A 22221-nucleotide genomic window follows, 5' to 3' on the forward strand; every position below is an offset into this window, starting at 1 on the left:
CACGCACAGAAACGAAGATCCAACACAGCCGAAAATAAATAAAAATAAATAAAAAAATTTTTAAAAAAAAGAAAAAAAGAAGAGAATCTGCCTTCCAATGCAGGGGACGCGGGTTCCATCCCTGGTCGGGGAAACTAAGATCCCACATGCTGTGGGGCGACTAAGCCTGCGCGCCACAACTACTGAGCTCCGGTGCATCAACTAGAGAGCCTGCGTGCTGCAAACTACAGAGCCCACATGCTCTGGAGCCTGAGCGCCACAACTAGAGAGAAGCCTGCCCAGGGCAGCGAGGAGCCCACGGGCGCAACGGAAGATCCCACGTGCCGCAACTAAGACTTGATGCTGCCATAAATAAATGAATGAATGAATAAATATGTTTTTAAAAAGCTTTTCTCCTAAAAGAGAATTAAAAGAAACAGTCTGTTTTACCATAAAAGGAAAACAAATTGAAATGTGTTCCGATCCATTTAATTTCCTCAAAATCACCTTATAAATGGAGAGAGCCAACAACCAGATTGTCCTCTTACAGAGTCATACACATAAACTGAAAAAAAATCTGTCAATATATTTAAAATAGGCATGACGAGACTTCCCTGGTGGTGCAGTGGTTAAGAATCCACCTGCCAATGCAGAGGACACGGGTTTGAGCCATTGTCCGGGAAGATCCCACATGCTACGGAGCAACTAAGCCCATGCGCCACAACTACTGAGTCTGCGCTCCAGAGCCCACATGCCTGGGGCCCATGCTCCGTAACAACAGAAGCCACTGCAATGAGAAGCCCTCGCACCGCAGCGAAGAGTAGCCCCCGCTCTCCACAACTAGAGAAAGCCCGTGCACAGCAATGAAGACCCAATGCGGCCAAAAATAAATAAAATTAAAAAAAAAAAAAAGGCATGATGACTCCTGTGGAAGTGAACTATTTGCTTTCTAATTTTTAAAACACCAAGTGAATTTACACTATACAAGCACAGTAAATAATGAGAGCTAGGTACTTATTATTTGCTTTTTAAAAGATGAAACAAAAATATGAAGTATTACGGCTCACAGAATATACACTTCATTGTCAAGATCATAAATCAGTTCAAGATGTCTATCAATGAAAATAATGGCAAAAAAGTTTATGTGTGCTTGTCAAAAAATAATCCAAAATTGTTTCAAAAGTTCATTTGAGTAACATTTTTGCTGAATTTGCCTAGCTTGCCATAATACTTATTATTAAGCATGACAATTTCAAAAATGGCACCTTGTCATCAAACAATAAAAATGTCATAAAATAATGAAAATGAGAACAAATCAAACCAGAGGTAACCCTTACTATGCCAGCTCCACCTATCCAAATTTAAGGAGCCAAACAGATTTGGAAAATTTGAGATACAACTCTTGCTACTTGCCACCAAAACTCAGGAACCAAACAGATTCAGATAACAAGCTATATCCCTAACTACCTGAATTTACAATCCAAACTTCCACTATTTATACTTAAGAACCCAGTGGATTCAGACATCTAGGAATGCTTATATTTTATTTCTTCTGTTCTTTGGTTCACTCTTTGTCCAAAAAAATAGGGTTTTATATTCTCATTTCCCCTCTGTGTATCACATTCAGCATTTACCCATGCCATTACATAGTCCTTGTAAACATTATTTTATTGGCTAATATCCTCACTGAGGGGATTGCTGTAATTTATATAACTTCTGCTCACTCTCTGAATGTTTATTTGCCCCCATAACTATGACCCAATAAAAATCTCCAAACATCTTTTTATTTAAAACAAACATTGCTCAGTGTTAAAACTACAGCTAAATATTTTACACATTTTATAATAATACTTTAAGTGATTTTTGCAAACTGTAACTTAGTAAAACATTATTTTGATAGTTCTCTGTTCTTATTTCTTTAGGCTCAAAATATAAATCCCAAAAGCTCAAAATAAAAATAACTTATTTTAAAATGGTCACATAACTAAGCATAAAACCCTTCTCCTAAAGATTTATATTTTAGATTACATATTCTACTTTTAGTTGGTTTCAGTGGGTACCAATTATTTTGCCCCGATCCCTGCGTCTGCTGCCTATAAAAATGAGATTTAGTAACCAGAAGGTAACAAAAAGATGCACTAATCTTTGCTTTATGAAAAAACTGTTAAAGAACAAAGAAATGTGCCATATTTATTAAACAATTTGGCTAAAAGTAATATTAAACTTACATTCAACATTATAGTCTCTAAAACGGACAAAAACAGAAGTTCTTCTAAAACTACTAAATGAAATTCCATGTTTCCTTAAAGCATCTCTAAGGAGTATAACATGGGATCTGTTGAGTTTGTGCCTGCTATAACTACCAGGTGTGACCCTTACGATCCACGAATGCTCTTGAGATTGGTGGGGTGGAAGCAAAGGGTGAAACAGTAACCACACATGCATGCACACCCATAAAATGAATTCATGAGCATAAATACTTGGAAAACCACTCATTTCAAAGAAAGAGCAAACAGGAAGAAAAAAATGCCTGACAAAGTGTGTGTCTGATAGGAAGAAGTATAGATTTCACCAATGAATCTTTACTACACATAGTGACCTTTAATTGTTACTAAGAAACTAAGAGAATAATACAACCTTGTGATTGTTACAGATTTAAGCAGTCACATGATTTTCAAGTAAGATGGAAGACACAATTCTTTTATTCAGAATTCTTTTGTTCTAAATCACCTCAAAAGCCAACCTATCTTTATTATTAAAATTAGCCTTGTACAACTTCCCCAGGGTAGGTAGTAGATGTCACACTGTAGGACAATCTATTACTACTTCTCTAGAAAGCTCTTGCTACCTTAAGGGCTATCTCCAGATCTGAGTGTCCAAAGGAAATCACTATTTTTGTGACTTCATTTAATCATTTAAGAAATTTATCTAAGAATCTCAAAATCCAAATCTGTGATAGAACTAGAACTTAAGTAAAACAGGTTAATGTTATTACTATCTCCTAAGTATTCAGACAGCGGTTTAGCTGCTTGACATTCTATTTTATTCCCTACTCAGTAATGCTTTTTAATTAAAAAGCTTGAAACTGCCTCTTTTTTGTGGGCAATATGAAATGCTCACCTCCATCTGTGAAGGCAAATACAAGAGAAACATTTTTCTCAAAAGAGAGAAACAGTATGAAAAGAACCACTGCTGTCTAAAGATGGCCTTTGTGCACTTCTACCATAACAAACATGTTGAGATGTTAATTTTTCCTCTCTTTTTTCAATTTAGACCCTGACTTCATTAAAATCAATGTGAAAAATACTCTGTACTCACTCTGGCATTCTATGAATTGATGAATAAAAGTGCAGTCCCCGCCACTCTTTGAAAGCAAGTGCTCTAATAAAGAAAGAAACACCTTTAAGGATACAGTTTTTGTTGCTGTTTTTGAAAACCAACAGCAAAGGTAGGAAAACCAAAATGTATTAACATGGGTAACTGAATAAGATTAATAAAAGTTTAATATATTTTAATACTAACAGCAGACATATTTTGGAGTTAAAGTTAAATGACTGAAAATTATAATTATATAATCTTAATCTGTACCCCAAATGGTTAGCTTTTAAAGGTGCAGTTTCTATCCAAATAGCTCAAGAAAACCATAGAAATATACTGCTTTAAAAAGCTTCTCCCACTTTTAAAATACATCTTTTTCTATGAGAGCTTAACAAATACCCTTAAATAATTTAAAAATTTTATATTTGTTCTTACTGAATTAATTTTCAAATGACTGTTCTCTAAGAGTCCCCCTTCAAAGATATTCATCTTAGTTAAGAGGCAAACAGTAAATATTTCAGGAATACCATAAAATGCCTTAAAATTGTTAAGAAACTGATATAATATTTTAATTTTTACACTTTCATTTCACTAGTAGTCTTTCCCCTTGAGTCACTTAATCTATACTTCATACACTATCAAATCATTACATTGTTATCTCTGCCTAAATGATTAAAATCAATGCCCGTACATTTTAAAATAAGAGCTTGGTAAATGGTTTCGCTCAGGTCAAACAGATTTTTTTTTTTCAATAAGTAAAGAGAATCAAAACCTAACACGGTAGTTTAATAAATGTTTCAGCCCTTTTCTTACAATAAGCTTTATTTACTTTGATTCAAAGAGTTATTAACTTCTAAATCTGGATAACATCCTTCAAGTACATATTTGTATCTTTCAAAACTACCAGACATTGGAAGTTCAAGTGTTAAAAATATATTCCAACATGATGACTATCTAGAAGGTGTAAAAGCACAAAAACCTCTCAAAGAGGACGAGTCAGTACCACTCTGACTGTAAAAGATTCTTTTCTCTTCCACCTGGCCTCACCCCTCATCATTTCAACTTTGCTTTAGAGGCAGGCGTCTCCTACTCTGATGGCTGGACAACCTCTCTTGACACCCTTACTGATGGCCTTCTTCTTTACCTTCAAATTCAAATCTCTCATTATCCTTTATCTACTTACATGGTATGCCGATATATATTTCTATATAAATACACATACACAGTTATATATAGTTGTAACTACATATAACACATATATATATATAACTACATACAGTTATACAGAAATACAATGAAAAAGAAAAAAAAAGGCTAACTGCAATAGAAATTAGAAATTAAAAAAACAAATCTAATAAATAGCATTTGCCAATTGCAGCCAAGAAATCCAAAACAGGAGTCTTCAGTTGAATAGTAATTACCAAAATAAAAAGTTGTTTACATAAATCCTATGTAAGCTAAATAACATTTTCAAAACTCAAACTGTACAATATCACTGTTAAATATGAAAATTCAGTAAAACCAAATTTTAGCCTTACTAAAGGACTTTATAAAACATATTTAAAAAAATATATATTTGAAACCAAATTTCAGAGAAGCATCACAAGACTTCAGATGAAATTTATTAATGCAGGGCATCCCACCATCACACACCACGCCAAAAATCAAACTTTTTACCTACTCTGACTTTACTATCTGGACTCTATATTAAAATATCTACTATACTAGTTTGGATAAAATGCAATATTAATATAAAAAGATAAATATACATGTGACTTTCACAAAGGTTATTTCCTAAGATACATGAGAGAAAAGTCTTTCAGGTAGTACATGTAAAGGATTTGGATCATAACACTTTTAACACTTCATTACTTGAATTCAGGCCCTTGGGAATTTCACTTTGCAAAAAACTATAAAAGATGTCACTGATAATCCAAACCAAGAATCAAGAATCAGATATTGAAAGTGCCGGGGCTGGGGAGGGGGTGTGTCCTGTGATACTAAATAGAGCTGTAGGAATGTAAAGAAAAAGCAGATACAGAAACATAATAGAGAATCATGACACTTAAAATGTGTTTTATTTATACATGAGTTACCTATGGGTTTTGATTTTTTATACCTGTGTTGTCCAATACAGTAGCCATTAGCCACATGTGGCCACTGAGCCCTTAAAAAGTTGCTAGTTTGAATTGAGATGTGTTGTCAGTGTAAATTAAATATACACTGATTTCCAAGACTTACTAAGGACAAAAGAATGTGAAATCCTCATTTGCAATCTTTTAATATTGATTACATATTGAAATAATATTTTGGATATAGTGGGTTAAAGTAAATATATTATTAAATACATTATTAAAAATGTACCTATTTCTTTAATAATTTTAATGTGGCTACCAGAAAATTTTAAATTATGTATGTGGCTCTCAGGATAGTTCTATTAGACAGAGCTTTTCTATATCTTCTAAGATATATTTAAAATATGCTTATAACATTTTAAAAATTACAAAACTGTGCTTAGTGCAGCTACTTTAGATTTAAGTAATCTCAAAAATGGGATTTAGTGGAGAAGTATTATTAATCTTAATTTCTTCAGACATTTTTGAAATATTCTCTTACAACCATACTTGGTTCTCGCTCCATTTAAAGAGTAATTTTAGTTAAAATCATATCTGATAGCACATTATGGTTGTGGACTTTGGCAATATTTGAATACTTGATAACTGGTTTCTTACTACATCATAAATGATTCAGAATAGACCCATCTTATTCCAAAATCCACTTTGTAACTAAATCCAGTGTATGAATCTTTTGTGCATATCCAGATATTTACTACTCAGTTTCTTTAAAGACATTCTATTAGTCACTCTCACACTACTCAATTTAGCACTAACAAAAAAACAAATACCAGGAAGGGAAAAATAATCATAACAAGGAGCACCCTAAAGTGTCCGAAATATCTTATTCAGTGTTTTTTTTTTTGGGGGGGGTGCTGCATTGGGTCTTTGTTGCTGCCCTCGGGTTTTCTCTAGTTGCAGTGAGCGGGAGCTACTCTTTGTTGCAGTGCATGGGTTTCTCATCACAGTGGCTTCTCTTGTGGAGCATGGGCTCTAGGCGTGGGCTTCAGTAGTTGCAGCACGTGGGCTCAGTAGTTGTGGCGCATGGGTTTAGTTGCTCCGTGGCATGTGGGATCTTCCAGGACCAGGGATCTAATCCGTGTCCCGTGTATTGGCAGGCAGATTCTTAACCACTGCGCCATCAGGGAAGTCCCCTTATTCAGCTTTAAATCAAGGAGCTGTCTACAACTATTCTCATCTAAATCAACTGGAATTGGCAAAAAATTTTAAGCAGTAATTTGACAATTCTAAATAGTATAAAGATGGGTCAGTTTATCTAAAAGATTCTTAACTGAAGGAATAGAATGTTCCCAGCTCGAGTTAACACTAACATTATCCATGAATACATGCTCAAGTCAAAAGGGTGATGGATTTGAATAAGAAGTGTACATGCCAGAAAGAGAAAAAAGGGCAAAATAATGACAACAGAAAATATAAATTCATTTAAGAATGAGAAGCTTTTAGAAGATGAGGATTAAGTCTTTTTACGTGTTTGCTAAATATACTTTAGTAACAGTGGTGCAATGAATATAAACTACACCTTTAAAAAGTCTGAAATTGAAACTCAAACTGAAATTTTAAAATGTCAATGTATTTCACAAAACATACATAAAATAGTCAAATAACAATGATTAATGAAACATTTTTAAAATTTGGAGTTTCAAGATTTGTTATATACAGAGTATTTAGTTAGCTCTTGACCTTGTGGCTCACATATACATGATTACCTGAGCCTATTATGCCAGTTCTTGATTAAAAACCAACCAACCAAACCGAATCAAAACAAACCAAAAAAGCACCTCCTAACTTGATCAGAGTTTGGCTGCTGCCCAAGAACTATAAAGATATCCCGTGATACATGGAAAAAGTATTTAGTAAGAAATTCTTGGGTATCAACCTTGATGTCTTCCACCAACTTCTGTATAAAAACTGAGTTGAGAGGCACAAAGATTTGTAAACACAGAAAACAGTTTTATTCATTTTGTATTCTAAGCGACCAATGCAGGATTTGGCATATAGTTGGTGCTCAATTAATGTTGGGTGAATGGGGTGGGGAGGAGGAATCTTAATGACTGAAGGAATACAGAAACCATTGAGTAGAAACCCCATGTTGCAGTAAGAAAACTAACAGAGGCTGTACATTTTTGGCAAGAGATAACCCAAGCTATCCAGAAAGAAGGGTCATGTATCAAGAACAAATAAAGAATTTTTCAGATGGCAGAAATGACTGACCCTGTTATCTCTGATTGATGAAACAGATGGATAAAGACAGCAATTTCTATGACATGTCCAAAGGCTCACTGGCCTCTGAAGTAAACTCTTGGCCAGGAAGGGGGCAGGGGGTGCACAAACATTAAAGAATGGCAGCCAATTATCCCCGGGAAGTGGTATTTGATGGAAGAAAATGGTAGTATCGTCTTTGAAAATATAGCGGGGGGAAAAAAGCTATACTATGTTATATAAGCCAGTACTAAAGTTGAACATTATCATTTTCTTGCTATTTGAATAATTGAATTTTCCATATAGCAAGGGATATCTAACCATAGATCACAGAATTAAGAATTACAAAATAAAGGGAAGCTTGATTTTTACAAGATGGGATTTAATAGTCAATGAGCAGCATGCTTTTCACTCCAAACACTTAAAACCTAAAAACCCTGACTTCTCTATCCTGCTTAAATAGTGAAAGGATATCATGAAAGAAAAATATTTAAGTTTTTTACACTACCTTTTTCTGTGCTCCCATTTATTTTAGGTAAGAAGTCATCAACTTGTGTCCCTAGGATTAAGACAGTGTATCATTGCCTGATCCAAGAAAGTATTATTTAAAACTGGTCTCAAGTGTAACCATGGCATTTTGTATGCCTACTTACATTAAGACTGATAGAACACTTTATTTTTACAAGAAGGGTTCAACTTGCCATTTTCTATCATCTCAGAGAAAGCCTAACCTCAAAAGAAAAAGGATCCTGCTGTTGAAGTGTTTTTCTTATTTAAGTATCTCTAAGCAGACTGTCTCAGAGGTAGAAATTTCATTCATCTCAAGGACTAAACAATGGTGCCCACTGGTGGCAATCAAGCATATTTTTAAAGGAAATTTTCTCAAAGAGGGTAGATACTTTACACCTAATACGTAAAACATCCTTCTTAAAGAAATAAGTACCCAATGTGAGATAGTAAACATCAAAAATTTAATAATAAAAATTCAGCTTTAAATAAGAAATTTGGTGACACCTACCTAAGCTGCTGCATTCTTTAAGAGTTTTCTCTTGAAGATGTTCTAACCGTACTGTAAATAAAAGTCCAAGAAAAAGATATTTCACAGATAAAAAGAAAAAATCAAATCAAATCAATTTCTGGATTAGCTTAACTTACCTTGTAAAGCTGTTAGCCTTTCATTGGTGAAGTCATTATCAGCTTGCAAAGCTTCTATTTTTGCCTGGAGCTCCTGTTCTTTTTCTTCCATTTCATCTATTTTATGTTGTAATTCTTTTTTCTCAGCTTGTCCCTTCTGTTGGATTTCCTCTTGTTTTCCCTCTGCTACCTGTTGAAAAAGAGAAAGAAAATTTAGCTGTTTTAATAAAATCGAACCTTGATTTAAGAGGTCTAAAGCAGGACTGCTTTTATTCACATAAACTTCTAAGGAAAATATTCTATCTTATAGAACATATCTGTAAATGTCAAAATGATGTCAAAAGTGATACGCACTGTGTCATGCTTCCATATCACCTAGGAGAGAAAAACTTGTGGCAAGCAAGCAAACTCAATACATACAGAGATTATAGGGGTCAAAATGAAAAACACATTTTTCAAGAGGGAAATAACGCTTTTCCCTGAAATTACTATTGTTCCAATTAGTTTGTAAGTTCTAAAATGTAACTTATTCTGAAATTTTAAACAAAATTACATTTAGCTAAAGGAATGATGATTACAAGTACTTTTTAAAATGACCTCTTTTTAACAAGTCCAATATTTAAAGCTATTATAGGTTAACCAATGACACAAAGGGGAGGTATGCTCTGGTCTTCTCTAACAAATGTGTATCTTCTAGCCACTCAATCCATGGTTTGAACTATATAAAGATGCGTCTTCACAAACTCAATTCTAACATTTTACAGAAGTGGTCCCCAACCTCTTTTTTTTAAAAAAAAAAAGCATTTAAAAAAATTTATTTATTTATATTATTAATTTATTTATTTTTGGTTGCACTGGGTCTTAGTTGTGGCACGTGTGCTCCTTAGTTGCGGCCACAGGCTCCTTAGTTGTGGCATGCAAACTCTTAGTTGTGGCATGCATGTGGGATCTAGTTCCCCGACCAGGGATTGAACCTGCGTCCTCTGCATTGGAAGGTGGATTCTTAACCACTGTGCCACCAGGGAAGTCCCAGTCCCCAAGCTTTTTGGCACCAGGGACCAGTTTTGTGGAAGACCATTTTTCAACAGATGTGGTGGGGGGGGCGGGCGGGTAGGGATGGTTCAGGTGGTAATGTGAGCGATGGGGAGCGGTAGATGAAGTTTCGCTCGCTCGCTCGCCCACCACTCATCTCCTGCTGTGCCGCCCGGTTCCTAACAGGCCGCGGACCACTAATGGTCCGCGGTCCGTGGGTTGGGGACCCCTGTTTTACGGGACCAACTTGGCATTACCTATGGTCTTGTCTGTCCTCATCCTAAATGTCCTATAGCTACAAGGACGTGCAGCTGAAGTGAAGCCAATGGCCTCCCTGGAAGGAATCACTCCAAGGATCCCTCTGAGCTTGTACTAGCACTAACATAGCTGGGCCCTGATTTTGGGACACCCAAAAGATAAGCAGATTCCAGTTTTTCAAAAGTCTAAATATCTTGGGTTTTGCTGACTCTCATCTATTTCCTGTTACATATTTTAAAATGCCGATTATGAAGTACTATTTATTTCCATCCAAAGGAAATATGTCAGCTTTTACAAACTTTCAGTTATCTGTGGTAAGGGGGTTTGGGCTAAATGGCACCTGATTTTTACTATAAATTTAAACCATTACCAAATTTTACATTAACAACTATTCAGCAATAACTAACTCTTAAGCTATCCGCTGTATCAGGGACGATTAATTTACATACTTCTAGGTTGAGAAATACCTACCTTTAATTTATCAGATAAATCTTTAATCTCATTAACTGCTCCATTATATTTATTGGCTAATTCTCTTAATTCTTCCTGAGTCCGTTCATTCATTTCTTTCAGGTGGGTACATTCATCTTCAGTATTACTCAGACTTCGCTGTAATTCAAATTTACAGGCAATTGATTTAGCATAAATGCACATTCTAAATTCAATTTATAAAAAGTGTAACTTTATGGGCTGTTCTAAATCAGCATCTACCCTGGACTTTATATAAAGCTGAGTTAAGTAACATAAGAATTTCAATTTACTTCAGGTACGTGCTAAAACAGAAAATACCAAGAATTTGGAAAAACAAAAAACGGGAAGGGAGAAAAGGACAATATTTTATATAATTACACTTTTTAAAGGCCATTGGTTATGAGTTTTAGCCTTGAAAATATTTTAAGCCTATCAAATCTTGAAAGCAAGTTTAATAATGTGCACAGAATCAATTTAATAAAATTAGAAGACAATTAGCAATTTTCTTTCCTTGCATGTCATATTAATGACATGACAGTGAATCAGTCACTTTGGGATGGGGCTATTATAGCAACTATCCTTATATTAAAATGTTTACTATTTAGTTTACAATGGACATTTTAACTAAATCCAGTAACACGTAACTTCTGTGGTAATTTTCCAGTAGTTCAAAAGAATAACCCATATTATCAATTATGTTGTTTTAAAGCAATGAGAATCACATTTTGATTATTCCTAAAAGACCCAGAAAGGACCTCAGAGATAATTTCCCCTGTGAACCTGCAAACAGGCACAATTTTCCTCTCTGGAGGATGGGTAAAGTAAGAATAGTGGTGTTGCTCTCTAACCTACACTGACTATCCTCAACTGGAAGAAAAACAAAACTATGTGAAATGAGATCAATTCCCTGGCACATATCGTGGTCCATTGTGTGGAGGCTGCATCCTAACCAAAGTGCAAACAGTAAAATTCCCTGGTGAGGCTTTTATTTCCTCAACCACTGACTAGAGACCATAAGCACCAGAACTCACAGGGTTATGTTGAGAATTCCTGACAATGAAAACAGCATACTGCTCCTTCCCACCAGAAAGACAGGAAAAATTTTCTAGCTATATAATAATACCCAAGTTTGAAATGTCCTGAAATGCTAGCACTTTTAGGCTAACATTTTAAAATCATAGTACTATTTAGTATTTGTTAAATTTAAATACCTCAACTTCTGAAAGTTTTCTAACCACTTCAATTTTCTCCTGAAGAACCCGCCTCAGGGACTCTTTGGCTGTCGTCTCGTAGTTGTGTTTATCCTCCTGTAACGCTATAAGTTCCTTCCGTAAACTATCTTCTGTTTGATTCTAGGATTAAAAAATATTTATAATTATAGCCAAGTTATTTTTTTTAAGTATTTACCATTTGAAAAAATAACACATTGTGATGCTCTTTGAGATCTATATTAAGGTACCGCCAAACACAAATTATGTTGACTCTGTATTAATTGAAGCTGTATTTAAAAGCTGCATTAATAAATTATGCCTTCACAAATACATTAATTCACACTTCCAACAGAAAAAAAAAAGGTCGAAATAAACTGAAAATTTCTCTCAAGTATACAAAATGAACGAACTCTTTTACTTGCCATATTCTCTGAAAGCCACAACATTTACATTTATGGGCAAAAATAATCTCTTACCTCTAAAGGGGCCAAGCATTTTAAAATAATAACTAAACCAAAAGGAATAACAGCACCCTGAGGAAAAAGCTGATTCCACGTCTAAGGCAGGAAATGTACAAGATGAGTCTGGACTATCTTGTCTGATATGACACCAGGAAGCTATCAAAGTCTACCAGGGTTCTACCAAAAGAACTCAGGTGCCAACCTGAAGAAGTTCCTATAGACCAAAGGTGGGATAACTGGGAATCAATAAGGAAAACAAATGAAATAGGTTTATACACATGAAATATATTTAAATCTAAGTTGGGGGAAAAAAAATACTTCATTGGTCATTCTTTGGTGGATGAAAAGGAACCAAACCATTATTTTGAAATCCAGTAAATAAAGGGAGAAAATCATTTATCCTGCTTTGCCTAAAGAAAATGTATCTCAGGATAACAAAATGGTTTATGCGGGGAAATCTCTCTTTATAGAAGTAACTCAGCTAGTAAATGAAGGAAAGATAGAATTACAACATCACCATTTTTGCAACCCTTAATAAAAGAATGGATCTAGGAAAGGATAATCAAAGACTGCTAATATCTCAAAAAAGAAAGACAACTAGACACTATGGTGCTTCCTGGTGAAAGTACACAATATTATCCACAAAGTGTTGTTGAAAGAAAAAAAAAATGTTGAGCCTACATCAGAGTTGATCTAAATCTCTAGATCAAACTATGAATTTATGGTGTGGAAGGAGGAGCTAGAAGAATGTTTAAATATCAATCCAGATTGAGGGAAATTATACAGAACAAATGACCCAGTTTCTCCAACAAATATCAACTATGATGGAAAAAAGAGAGAGCTGTACATGGGTATTCACTATACAGTTCTTTCTATTTACATGTATGTTTGAAATTTCCCATAATGATAGAAGATTAAAAAGAATGGTGAAAATGTATAAACGTTTTTGCATGTATTCAAAATGACACTCAAAGACATGAAGCCACATTAAAAAAACTATGCATTCTTCTTTATGTGCTTGAGATTAGTACTTACTTTGGAGCAAGCCTGTAATTGGTTTCCCATAACCTCTAACCGTGATAAGAGTCTATCTTCATCTATTAAAGCCTGTTGAAGAAAAATTAAATATCAATAAAATCCCAGAGTAATAAAAAATATATATATCAAAAAGGTTGCTACTGCCAGAAAAGATCTAAAATCATAACGCTGACCAACATCCACTGTAAAATGCTAAATTTTCATTATTTGTTCATTAGGAAATAACTTTGCCTTTGCTTGCCACAAAATTTTAGTTTCAGCTTAATCAACAGCTAAGGGATATTAAACTGTGCTTAAATGCTTCTTGAATATAAAGGCAACTGGAATACCTGCCAACTGGTATCTGAAGCCTCTTGGGTGATGGCTAGTAGCCGCTGAAGCGTGGCTAACTTCTGTTCCAACATCTGTTCCCGATGTAAGGCCTCCTAATATTATAAATCACAAAAGAAATTCTAATAAACTCAGCATGATACCTTTGAAGAGTAATCAATTTTTAGCACATTCTGAAAATATTCTCATATTACATCCCACAGTGTATCTTACTTTCAAATCTGATAAATCTACTTTGTAAAATATATTCAGGCCACATCATTATAGCCTCATTTGTTGAGCTGTAAGCAGTGCTATTAGGGGTACTCTAGTTGCAACTTCCCCTATAATAGAAAACAGGTCATCTGTTTTTGTTTTTTTACTTGTAATTAACAAGAGTTTTAAAAACCAAAAACCTAGAGTAGAAAATCTGACAAATGTTTTAACCCTGAATTTTATATATACACATTTAAAAGATGTGTGTGTGTGTGTGTGTGTGTGTGTGTGTGTGTGTGTGTATGGCGAAAGAGAGAGAGGGCGAGGTGAGAACAAACTCATTCCAAACTAAATCCAAACAATCTGGTTAGCAGCAAAGATACTTGATAATGGCTTAGCTACATCAGTAGACATCTACAAAAGAAATAACTTTTAATTTTTCCTTTTAAAAATGTTATATAAATATAAACACAGTGTTATATATATATATACAAAGAGAGAGACTGCTTTATTCTCACAGTCTACTCCATTTTCAGGTGTTCTAATTCTCTCTGTGACTGTAAAACACTTAGCCGTAGTCGAATATGCCAAATATAAGTAAGAGTCCATCAAGTGTTAGTTCAATGTAATTAAGGGGTCAAGGAGTTATATAACTATTTGGCAGCTCCGAAGGAATTTTTACAGAGAAAGACACTGGCAAGCAAAGCCTTATCTCTAGGTCACTTGTTAACATTTGATAGCTGTTAAGAGGGTCTCCATCACTGGAAGTCAAGGTGAAAATGCTCACACAGCATTCAGTTGCGGTTTTGGCACATCTTTAAATTCACTTTCTTCTATTTCTGTCATTATCCAAAGAAGAACATTTACTACCATAATACCTCTGAGCCACCTCAACTGAGAAGTATATACTTCAAACACAGTATTTGAGGTTTAAAGTGTTCATTTGTTGCTCTCCACATCCTTGATAAATAATGATTAGGGAAAATTTGGTCTAATTAGAGTCAGAGGTCTAATGGTAAAGAGTCAGAGGTCTAATTAGAGTCACTGCTTTTTTTTAAAAAAAAAAATAAATTTATTTATTTATTTATTATTTTTGGCTGCGCTGGGTCTTAGTTGCTGCGCACGGGCTTGCCACTCTTCGTTATGGTGTGCGGGCTTCTCATTGCGGTGGCTTCTCTTGTTGCGGAGCACAGGCTCTAGGCGCGCAGACTTCAGTAGTTGTGGCTCGCGGGCTTGAGTAGTTGTCGGTCCTTGGCTTTAGAGTGCGTAGTTGTGGCGCACGGGCTTAGTTGCTCCGCGGCATGTGGGATCTTCCTGGACCAGGGCTCGAACCCGTGTCCCCTGCATTGGCAGGCGGATTCTTAACCACTGCGCCACCAGGGAAGCCCCAGAGGTACTGCTTAATATAACTCTAGAAGTACAGATTAAGGAATCTAATAAAAGTCATTCTGCCTCAGAACACACATTAAAGCACAGCTTACACTTAAAAAGGACTAGGTGCCAAGTTTATTTTAAACTTCTAAAACATTCCTAATATCCAGGAAGTTACACTAATGCTGCAAAAAGTTTTACTTAAAGAAACAAAACCACCAAACAACCACTACTTCCACTAGATGGTGTAATTTCTCCTTTTTTACTCAATTCCATTTAGAGTTTCATAACTCCGTGAACCACATCCTAACAGAAATCTAACACTTCCAGGAACGGGCTTTTAGTTCTAAGGCATGAAATGCATCTATTTCAGTTTTTATTCAAAAGGTTTGCAACTTATATTAGAACTTCAGCAATTCAAAAAGACGTATACAGAAAAGACAATCCAGTATAATTTTCCCTCAAAGAATTAGAAAAAGAACAGTGAAAGATTATGCCATTATGAATATTCAAAGAACTGACAAGAAAGTTGGAAAGAGTACTGGAGTGAGTCAGAACATTAGATTCACAGTCCACGATGACTAGTAACTGTAGTATATAGCCCTGGGAAATCATTTTACCATATTTCTCATATGAAAAGTGAAGGTTAGACCAGATTAATCTCAAAGTTTTCTTCTACCTCTAAAAATAAGAGAGATTTGGCTTCCCTGGTGGCACAGTGGTTGAGAATCCACCTGCCAATGCAGGGGACACGGGTTCGAGCCCTAGTCCGGGAAGATCCCACATGCCGCAGAGCAACTAAGCCCGTGTTCCGCAACGACTGAGTCCACGCGCCACAACTACTGAGCCTGCGTGCCACAACTACTGAAGCCCGTGTGCCTAGAGCCCGTACTCCGCAACAAGAGAAGCCACCGCAATGAACAGCCCGCACACCACAATGAAGAGCAGCCCCCGCTCACTGCTACCAGAGAAAGCCTGCACGCAGCAATGAAGACCCAATGCGGCCAAAAATAAATAAAATAAATAAATTAAAAAAAAAAAAGAGCTATCTAGGTCAATTAATGTGACTTCCTACTGAATGGTAAACAGCTACTAACATTTACGGCATACGTTCTATGTGCCAGGCACTGTTCTAAGTGCTTTACATGTATTAATTCTTTTGTTTGTTTGTTTTGTTTTGAATATTTATTTATTTGACCGCGCTGGGTCTTAGTTGTGGCACACAGGATCTTTGTTGCGGCATGTGGGATCTAGCTCCCTGACCAGGGATCGAAACTGGGCCTCCTGCATTGGGAGCTCGGAGTCTTAACCACTGGACCACCAGGGAAGTCCCTTGCAGCTTGTGGGATCTCAGTTCCCCAAGCAGGGATCAAACCCGGGCCCTCGGCAGTGAAATCACCAAGTGCTAACCACTGGACTGCCAGGGAATTCCCTGCATTAATTCATTTATCCTTTACAATTCTGTGAGGTAAGTGCTATTATTATACACATATCATAGATGAGGAAAATGAGGCACAAACAACTTTCCCAACAGGTCAGAAGTTAAAGCCAAAGATCAAATCCAGGGAATTCTGGCTAGAGTCTACCTACGTTCGTAAATGCTCTACTAAACTTCAAGTGTGTAAAACCACTTTTCAATCCACCATTACATTATGCCCAGTGGAAGGTAAGATCTGATTAATATGTTGATAATTTTCACAGATGTGTACATTCTTAACTGAGGTAGAACTGCTCTTAGTGACTGACCTATAAAAGAATGTAGGGACACAGGATTACTGGTTTGGTCCTATCATTTTAAACAAAAGGCAACTGAAGACCTACATATGTAAACTGACTCACCCAAGGTCACAGAACTCTGAGTAGGAGCCAAGATAAAAACCTCAATCTCTAAACTCCTGATTCAGGGTTTTTCTTAATCATGCTCCCTCACTAGAATAATAAGAACCATAATCTGGTCTAAATCTACCAAACTCAGAAAAAAAAAAAAAGAAAGAACAACCACTTGTTTTCTTTTTAGAGATCTGTATGGCTCTTTAAATATGGCATTAACTTCTTCAGGAGCCCATTCTAAGTATCTGCCCTACCAAGAGATCTTTCTACAGATTGAGCAGCACAGAACAGTAGTTAAGAGAGAGACTCTGAGGTCTGACTTGTCTGGGTTCAAATCCCAGCTCAACCACAGAACTCGGTGTGTGATATTGTGCAAACTATTTAAACTTCGTGTCCCTCAGTTACTCCATCTATAAAAATGGGAATAAAATATGTACCTTACAGGAATTTTTTGAGGATTAAATGAATTAATATAGGTAAAGCGTTAAAGTCTGCTACAGTCTGGCATATAGTAAGTGCTAAATAATTATTTGCTATTAATAGTTAATATTTTAAAAGTTCATATTATTTGCTATTATAGCTATTAATAGCAACCAAAATCTCTCCAGATTTAATTTTATTTAAAAGTCACCTTTGGATAAAGAACAACTGTGGAACTTCCTCATATGTGAAGAAAAAAACTTCTCTTGTACACAACCTTATCTTCTCTAGACTTAACAATCCAGATTTTTTAAATCCTTCTTTTTAATAAGACCTATTTTTAATTTTTTTTGTACTTTAAAAAGATATTTCTTTCGTACTTGTATCCAGCCAGTATTTCTTTAGCCTATATTTGTGAACTAGCAAAATCAAATCTAAGTTCTGCTTTTAAAGACTAAGAATTCTCAAGATTTATTTTACCTGAAGATACTGAGAAAGCTGGAAGAGTTCCTGAGAGTACATACTTGGAGTGTTAGCAGCAACCTAGAAACAAAATGACACACCACTGACAGTCACACAAAGTATTTGCAGAAGACATTAAAGCCAAATCAAGTCCTTGCAATGCCTAGTTACTGAAATATGCAAAATAAAAATTATTTTTCAAATGAACAATTTCCTTTAGTTTTCAAAATATTTCTGCTCCATGTCTAGAATTTATAAATGGTATTGTATTATGCTGATCAGTTTGTGATTTAGAAGCAGGATGGTGCAACAAGTGCTACCCATGAAAATATTCCTTGATAAACCAAATCACAAACTTACGGCACAAAGGCAATACAGCCTTTTCTTTACCCAGAAATAATACCTGCTAAATCAACAGATCTACATTTTTCCCCTTTAAAATTCATTGTCAAATAGTTCTTCAATATGTCAACAAGTCAAAATTCGTTTTGAAGTAGCCATCTTCAAAATGATATTTGTATGTGGGCGCGTGGGGAGAAGCAGGACACGAAATACAATACTTTGTCCAATGGCCAGAGGCAATGAAAAAAGGTCTGTCTTTTTTTTTCCTTTCCTTTAAACTGTAGGTTAAGTTTTAAGAAGAAAAAGATGGGAAATAATGGTGTTTAAACATTAAAGTCACAGCCAAAATGCTTAGAACTCAAGAGTATTGGAAGAAATAACTTCTATAAAGGGTTTCTCCTGGGTGTGGAATATAGAACCACAGAATTATTAAAAAAACAAAAAGGCACTAACAGGTTGCTGTATCATTCATTTATCCATATTCTCAACACTACCCAAGCCTTATATGTTAACTTATTAGTGATGTTAACAGCATCATTCCTTATTAAGCTCAGAAAGTCTATTTTTACTAATATGCTAAGTAGAAGACAGAGAGGTGGCATTATTTTTTTAAAAGTTAGTTCTAAATCAGCAAGGCCATTATTTACTTCTGAAATGACTCTTGGTATTGCTGAAGTTGATGATTAACCACTTTTACTTCTAAAAAAGGAATCTAACAGAGACCTTCAGTTTCAGGTAGGCTTTCATTCTTTATCCACATGGAAGGGAAAAAAAGTAAAATGTTTTTCCCAATAGTTTAGTTACTTTACTAAGAAAACTCAACATACACTTTAATGCCAAAAGATACAAGAGATCTTTTTTTGTTTTTTGCTACTTAGCAATGATATCTATAGTTTAATACACCATTATTTCTGAACAAAAGAAAAATATTTTCTAACAAGTAATTACTGCAAAGTTTCTGTCCAAATCAAGTTAAAACTGATCTTCAAGAACAATTAAAGAGGAATTTCTGTAAGCCCACATTTCTGTGTTATTTCCATGTGTAGGTATATTTTGAGTAAATTATCTGGGTGCAAAGCTTTAATAAATATTTCTAGACAGAAATGTATTATAGAATAAAAAGTAGTAACTAATACTTCTTACCTATGGCTAGGCACAAAACAAATGCTTCTAGTCTAGAATCAGCCACTGACTTGAGATAACAAAGGCTTTGTCCTAAGAAACATCCATCCTAAATTCTCCAGTTTTTGAAGATCAGACTAGAATAACTATACAGCTATATGCATTCTTGTATTTTTGTTACAAAAGAGAAATAAGTTTCTAGGTAAAGCATATTAAAAATGAACAAACAGAAACATTTTCAAAAGCAATATAGCCGAATCAGTTTGGAAAAAATAATCATTAGCAACTTACTTTGTCAACAGGACTTGGTAATGGAGCATGGATGACACTGAAAAGTAAAATTTAGAATTTTTATCTAATTTCCTGACAATAGAGGAAATAGAGTATGACAGTACAAGAATATCTTAAACCCCAAAGTTGACACACTTGTTTTCATATAATTAAAAGAATGTGAATTATTTTTTAATCCTTCATAAACATATAGAATTGTTAGAAAACAAGGAAATAAATACACAAACCTTCTACACATTAATGTATTTCTAAACACAAATTCAAAATCCAAAATGTATTAAATGCCCTTGCCGGATCTACTATTAATGAGGGCTATGGTGAATTCCTTGGTTATAAGAACTTCTAAACAGAAAAGAAGCACTCAAATTATCCATTTAAAATTTTAGAATGTGTAAATTAAGTTCTCTTAAAATTAAATACTTCTATACAGAAAGCCTTAAAAAGCAAAGTTCTACTGTAAAGAAGGCTCTAATTTGAAAATACATTCTAGTGGAGAACAACTTCAGCTAACCAAAACATTAGTACTACTCTTCTCTATCCAGCCACCTCACACTCTGAAAGCTTACATGTAGTTATAAATCTAACTCAGTATATCACTTTAAAACTAAACAGTAACACAGTATTAATTGGTATTAATTGCCTTTTGGGCCTTATAAAGTACATAAGAGGCAGTACAGTGTAGCAGTTAAGCATGCAGGCTCAGAAGCTATACTGACTGGGTCCAAATTTTGGCTCTACTTACCAGGTATATAATCTTGGGCAAGTTATCTAACCACTACAGGACTCAGTTTCCTCATCCATAAAATGGGGATAATCATAAAACTAACCACATAGGGTTACTGTGAGTATTAAATGTGTGACTATAAGTAAAGAGCTTAAAACAGTACCTAGACATAGTAGCACTTGATCACTACTACCACTCCCATGAGAACAGAGCTGCTAAGGAAGCCAGGGTTCCTGTCTTACAAGCACTGTAAGACACTGTAATGTTGGTTGGGAGGGTGAGTAGACGGAGCACAGAGCAAGACTGCCACCCATGGCCCCTACCAGTTGCTCCTCACTCCATATCCTAGAGGCCAATCTGGTAATGGTCTGCTTGATGGTTAATTAAGTAAAGTTCCTAGATTCAACAGGTCAATCACGTTTAAGGTGCTGACAAACTGATCTTGCAGGACTTAAAAATAGGGATGACAATTCTGATTCCATTGTAGTAACTGCAAACATCCTAAGAATATTTCAATTCAATCAGTCACAAATTCACTAAGATGCTGAATAAAATGGAATATTAAGTATTAGCCCCCACTTCCCTTCTGAGCTCTCATGATATCCTGTACAGACGCCCACTGAGACCATATAAGCCCCTGCTCTACTCCTTTGATTTCATGTCTGTGTTCTCAGCACTTTGAACAATTCACCTCTGCATCCCCAGAACCTATACAAGGCCCTAACAAATCTGGTGCCTAATGAAGGTTTAAAAAATTACATACAGCTTTAGTTTTTTTTCCTCTGCCTCATAAAAATGGAATAGACATTTTAAACATAAGTTTCTTTTTCTTGATTTTATACAAGTAATACATATTGACTAGGGACAATGTGTGAAGTAAAGCATGAGGAAATAAATTAAAACTATCCAGTGCCAGCACCCAGATATAGCCATTTTGGGTATATACCTTTTCTCTGTAGATATGCACATACAGGGAAATGAACTTGAGAAAGTCTAAATAGAAGCAAATGGTATTAATGGAGGTTTTTTGTTTTTTATTTTGGCTGTGCTAGGTCTTCATCACAGTGCCTGGGCTCTTTGTTGCAGCACACGAGCTTCTCTAGTTGCGGCACACGGGCTTAGCTGTAATATATGGGATCTCAGTTCCCTGACCAGGGACTGAACCTGGGCCCCCTGCACTGGGAGCATGGAATCTTAACCACGGGACCACCAGGGAAGTCCCAGGAGGTTTTGTTTTTGTTTTTTTTAAACCAGTTTTCTTAGTGACCCAAGTACAAAATTTTCCGTTCTCATGAAAATCTGGTTGATAAACAAAAGGCTAAAAATCTAGCAAAACATTCCATAAGTGATATATATTTGTACTTTACAAAAACTATTGTGGATACAGGTGTATTTTGTTTGAATTATGGAAAAAGTTCATATGCAACAAGGAACTGTAGAAGGAAAACTTATTTAGTGTTAGGGTGGTGGGATTATAGGCAATTTTTCTCTGTTTCTTATTATTTGAAAATTATTTGTGCAATAAAAATAAAAATCAAGGAAGAAAAAAGAATCAGCTTTTGAGGATGGTATACCTACTGAAGACCTTAAAAATATTAAATGCTATGTATATAATGTACCTTGAACTCTAAGCATTCTGGCATACTTAAAAGCATCTTGATTGCTAGAAAATATTAGATTACAATAAGAGAAATAGTATTCATCGTGTGCTCATTATCCACCAGGTACTACACTAAACTCTTTAAGTGTATAATCTTGCTTAATCCTCCTCATAAAATTCCAGCTCAATAGGTACTATTATTAACTTCATTTTTCAAATGAGAAAAGGGAGGCCTGATCAAGTCACAGAACAGGTGGAGTTGGGCTTTGAACCAGACTATCTACCTCTAAAGTCCATT

At 35.2% G+C, this 22221-nt stretch overlaps 1 protein-coding gene across 50 annotated transcripts in view; it reads right to left on the reverse strand.

The window, feature by feature from the left end:
- Nucleotides 1-22221, reverse strand: part of SLMAP (sarcolemma associated protein) — a 144767-nt gene that overhangs the window by 45383 nt on the left and 77163 nt on the right. For 10 of the 50 annotated variants that reach the window (XM_055079701.1, XM_055079691.1, XM_055079692.1 and 7 more), the window contains exons 4-13: nucleotides 19600-19636; nucleotides 17863-17925; nucleotides 13566-13661; nucleotides 13234-13305; nucleotides 11738-11878; nucleotides 10523-10664; nucleotides 8787-8951; nucleotides 8650-8700; nucleotides 8140-8190; nucleotides 3298-3360 (exon numbers count right to left, since the gene is read on the reverse strand). In XM_055079701.1, coding sequence (XP_054935676.1) covers nucleotides 3298-3360; nucleotides 8140-8190; nucleotides 8650-8700; nucleotides 8787-8951; nucleotides 10523-10664; nucleotides 11738-11878; nucleotides 13234-13305; nucleotides 13566-13661; nucleotides 17863-17925; nucleotides 19600-19636 — 881 coding nt within the window. The remainder of the gene's footprint in view (nucleotides 1-3297; nucleotides 3361-8139; nucleotides 8191-8649; nucleotides 8701-8786; nucleotides 8952-10522; nucleotides 10665-11737; nucleotides 11879-13233; nucleotides 13306-13565; nucleotides 13662-17862; nucleotides 17926-19599; nucleotides 19637-22221) is intronic. The other 40 variants (XM_055079707.1, XM_055079697.1, XM_055079698.1 and 37 more) reach the window with 6 other exon arrangements.

The sequence above is a fragment of the Physeter macrocephalus genome, chromosome 18 (genome assembly GCF_002837175.3).
Source record: "Physeter macrocephalus isolate SW-GA chromosome 18, ASM283717v5, whole genome shotgun sequence".
Lineage (NCBI taxonomy): Eukaryota > Metazoa > Chordata > Mammalia > Artiodactyla > Physeteridae > Physeter > Physeter macrocephalus.